The sequence below is a fragment of the Cyclopterus lumpus genome, chromosome 7 (genome assembly GCF_009769545.1).
Source record: "Cyclopterus lumpus isolate fCycLum1 chromosome 7, fCycLum1.pri, whole genome shotgun sequence".
Taxonomy (NCBI): Eukaryota; Metazoa; Chordata; class Actinopteri; order Perciformes; family Cyclopteridae; genus Cyclopterus; species Cyclopterus lumpus.
Window position 1 is genome coordinate 23,438,841 of NC_046972.1, and position 3,583 is coordinate 23,442,423.

The 3,583-nt window shown below is 44.6% G+C and overlaps 1 protein-coding gene across 1 annotated transcript in view; it reads right to left on the reverse strand.

Annotated features, from left to right (window-relative positions):
* Positions 1-221: 221 nt before the first annotated feature.
* The window catches only part of LOC117734071 (uridine-cytidine kinase-like 1), a 10,647-nt gene continuing 7,285 nt past the window's right edge, over positions 222-3,583 (reverse strand). Inside the window, exons 8-14 of the mRNA XM_034538141.1 lie at positions 2,457-2,555; positions 2,247-2,340; positions 1,850-1,912; positions 1,634-1,756; positions 1,406-1,513; positions 1,160-1,316; positions 222-831 (exon numbers count right to left, since the gene is read on the reverse strand). Coding sequence (XP_034394032.1) covers positions 752-831; positions 1,160-1,316; positions 1,406-1,513; positions 1,634-1,756; positions 1,850-1,912; positions 2,247-2,340; positions 2,457-2,555 — 724 coding nt within the window. The 3' untranslated portion in view covers positions 222-751. The remainder of the gene's footprint in view (positions 832-1,159; positions 1,317-1,405; positions 1,514-1,633; positions 1,757-1,849; positions 1,913-2,246; positions 2,341-2,456; positions 2,556-3,583) is intronic.

Below are 3,583 nucleotides of genomic sequence, written 5' to 3' on the forward strand. Positions count from 1 at the left end.
AATGTGTATATATATATGTATATGTATATATATACACATATACACATATATATATATACACATATATATACATATACACATATATATGTATATATATATACATATATATATACATACATACATACATACACACACACTTATATATAAATATTTGTATTCATATATATATATTTTTTTTATATTATATACTGTATATGTAAATGAAGAACATGCTGCATAAATACACACCACAAGTGCATACTTTTAACTGCATATTAAAACACAGTTTCCAACACTGTTAGGTCAACATCCACAGAGAGGAAGCGGGTGAACCAGAAAGCTAAAAAAACAAACCAAAAAACAAGAGGTAAAAAAAGAGAAAGACGGATACACCCACACATCTTTCCGATTGAATGGTCCTTCAGAAAGTCGAGCAACACGAGCTCCTGTTCCGATTGGTTGCCTTTGTGAAGGTTGTGAGGAAAGGTGCGTGTGGTAAAATAAAACAAATAAATAGAAAGAAAATAACCGTAAAAACAGCTCGACGCCTTTCACATTCAGTTGTGTCGTGCACAGTAGGCGGCGGCTTAAGGCGGGGTCCGTCTCTTCAAAAAGCAAACGTGCCTGCAGGTGTCGGGAGCGTGTGTCGCAATTTAAAACGATGAAATAAAAAACATCTGCACATGTAAGTGGCACATGTCCACCGGCAGAGTTTTGTCCTCTCAAACTGCGTGCTGGCGTCGTCCTGCGGGGGGCGCCGGCGAGCAGTCGGTCAGTAACTGGGCTCGTCCGTCTCTTCGTCGCTCCAGTCAGGCGGTGCGTCCGTTCCAAAGTATCGATCCCCGAAGTTTCCTTTAATTATAAAGCAAATTTAAGTGAGATATAAATACTGTGAAAGTTCCCAACAAAACAACAAATATATTTTCTTTAATATAGTAATATATATTTTTTTAAATATATTAATATATATATATATATATTAATATATTAATATATATATATATTTTTTTTAATATATTAATATATATATATATATATATACACAAAAAATATATATACTTTTAAAAAAGCATCTAGAAATGTCTAATTTAATAAAATGTACTGATCACACATTATTAATATAATGCCCGAAACAACCGCAATCTTTCACACGCCGTGGGGTTGCCAAAGGTTTGCTCACCGATGCCGGGTATGATGTGAAAGAGGTCGTTGACCTTCTTGTCCACGGCCGTGGTGATGATCTTGACCTGTGGGAACGCGTAGGCCACTGAATGCACCCCCATCTCCGCCATGAGCAGAGACACCAGCAGGATCTTGTCCTCCTGCACGTCGTGGTCCTGGAGATCAAAAACACACGGTGTGTGTGTGTGTGTGTCTGTGTGTGTGTGTGTTCTGTGGGCTAGTGAACGAACACGGCTCAACCCACCAGCAGGACTCGAACGGCCATCATGGCGGCCGCTCCGGTGGACACGGTGCAGTCCATCAGGATCACGTGATCTTCACCGATTTCCTTCGGGAGACGCAGGTAGTGGAGCTGAGCACGTCCAGAGAGAGAGAGAGAGAGACAGACAGGAAGTGGTTCAACGCCAACTCATTGTGTGATGTTATGTAAACAAACGCGCATTTATTTGTTCTTTTAAAATATTAAATGCACCTCCGGTTCTCCGGTGTCCTGGTTGGTCTGGATGAGGATCTTGCCGATGCGGACGTCTTTGCAGACGGCCCTGAGGGCCGGCTCCATGGTCTCCCCGGCTCGCAAGATGGACACGCCTGTGATCTGAAGGAGAAAACAACAACAACAACGACAGGTTAATTGCATCCGTTTGGGTGGAGAGACTCAGCCATCGTGAAGTAAATGGAGTTCACTCACCCTCTTCCCGTGGAAAGCCCTCCCTTCATAATCCTCCCCCTGGGGGGTCTGGACCACGTGGACCTGGGGTAACATTAGCATAAGAATCATTCCTGTGTGTGTGTGTGTGTGTGTGTGTGTGTGTGTGTGTGTGTGTGTGTGTGTGTGTGTGTGTGTGTGTGTGTGTGTGTGTGCGTGATGCACAGCCTGTATCTTATGGTTCAGGTATGGAAACTTTCCATTGTGGTGACTCGATAAGTTTCCGTGCTCATGCTGCATCTTTTTACATATATAAGCTCTTTTTTTTGGTATCTCTCCACCATTACATAGCCACATAGTGTACATATATGTATGTATATATATATATATATATATATATATATATATATATATATATATTGACGGTGCATCCCGGTACCTGCGACGGGAGGAAGGAGAGCGCTCGCTCGATCAACAGGCGCATCAACCTCTTGGAGTAGAAGATGAACTCGTCGCGGCTGGTTTCCTTGTTCCTACATGAGGAGATTTTTTTTTGGGGTGGGGGGGGGGGGGGGTGGGGGGGCACTTATTGGGTTGTGTAAATGACGAGAGGCGGCAGGTCGACGTGGCGGTCATCTTTCTTTCCTACCTGATGATGGTGTGCATGCCCCTGACCTGGGGCGTGCTCTCCAGAACACTGAGGGTCCGGGGGAGGGGCTGGGCCTGGTGTGCCGAAGCCAGGGCCGCCCTGTAACCACGGCAACAAATGAGGGGGGGGAGGGGGGAGGTCGGAGGGGGCGAAGGCAAAACGGGAGAGGCGTGAATACGACGCACAAACACAAGTGTGTTTCATGGAGGTAGTCGTGAAGAGGCGGAACAAAAGCACAGCGGTGCGTGTCATGTTCTTGCAACACACACACACACACACACACACACACACACACAAAGAAGAAAAGAAACGCGCACACACACACACACACAGACGTGTAAGTACGTGCAGAAAACCGAATGCACCGCAAATCATTTTTGTTTTTCCAGTAGTCGTTAAAGCAAAAGTGATTACGTTTGTGTGCAACCGCTGGAAAAAATAAATAAAAAGGGCAGACGCACAAAATTTGCAAAGCACAGAGACCACTTTCATGGAAAATGCATTAATACAAATTAACATTTATTATATATATATATATATATATAATAAATGTGGAATGAAATAGAAAATGCAACTGTGTCAAATTAATATTTAAAATAGTTTTCCATGATAGGTCTCCTCCACTTAACATCAGGTTCCAGTTAGCCTAGCCTAGCTCACACTGCACCAAGTCCCCGTTAGCCGGATGCAAAGGAAAAGAGAAATCATAGCAGCTCACATATCCCAGCGAAGTTTCCTCTAGAGGGAGAGTTTATTTATTTTTTGTGGTGGTGGTGGGGGGGGGGGGAGGGGGGAGGGGGGAGACGGACATCGAAAGACGACAAACGACAGATGAGAGGAAAGAAAAGAGGGAGGAGAAAAAGAAAAAAACAACAACAACAACATCAGGTGGATGAGGAGATGAAGGGATCATCGCGCACGGCGAGAAAGAGTGACAGCTCTGAGACGTGGGCGTGTCTGAGCGTCTCGCGGCCGGACGGCGATTAGGATTCAGGAGGCCACGCTTCTAAAGGAGCGTCATGGATATTAGGGTGGTGCTGCTGTGTGTGTGTGTGTGTGTGTGTGTGTGTGTGTGTGTGTGTGTGTTGCGTGGGAGTTGCGGCTGTCACTCTTTCACCGTGAAGAAC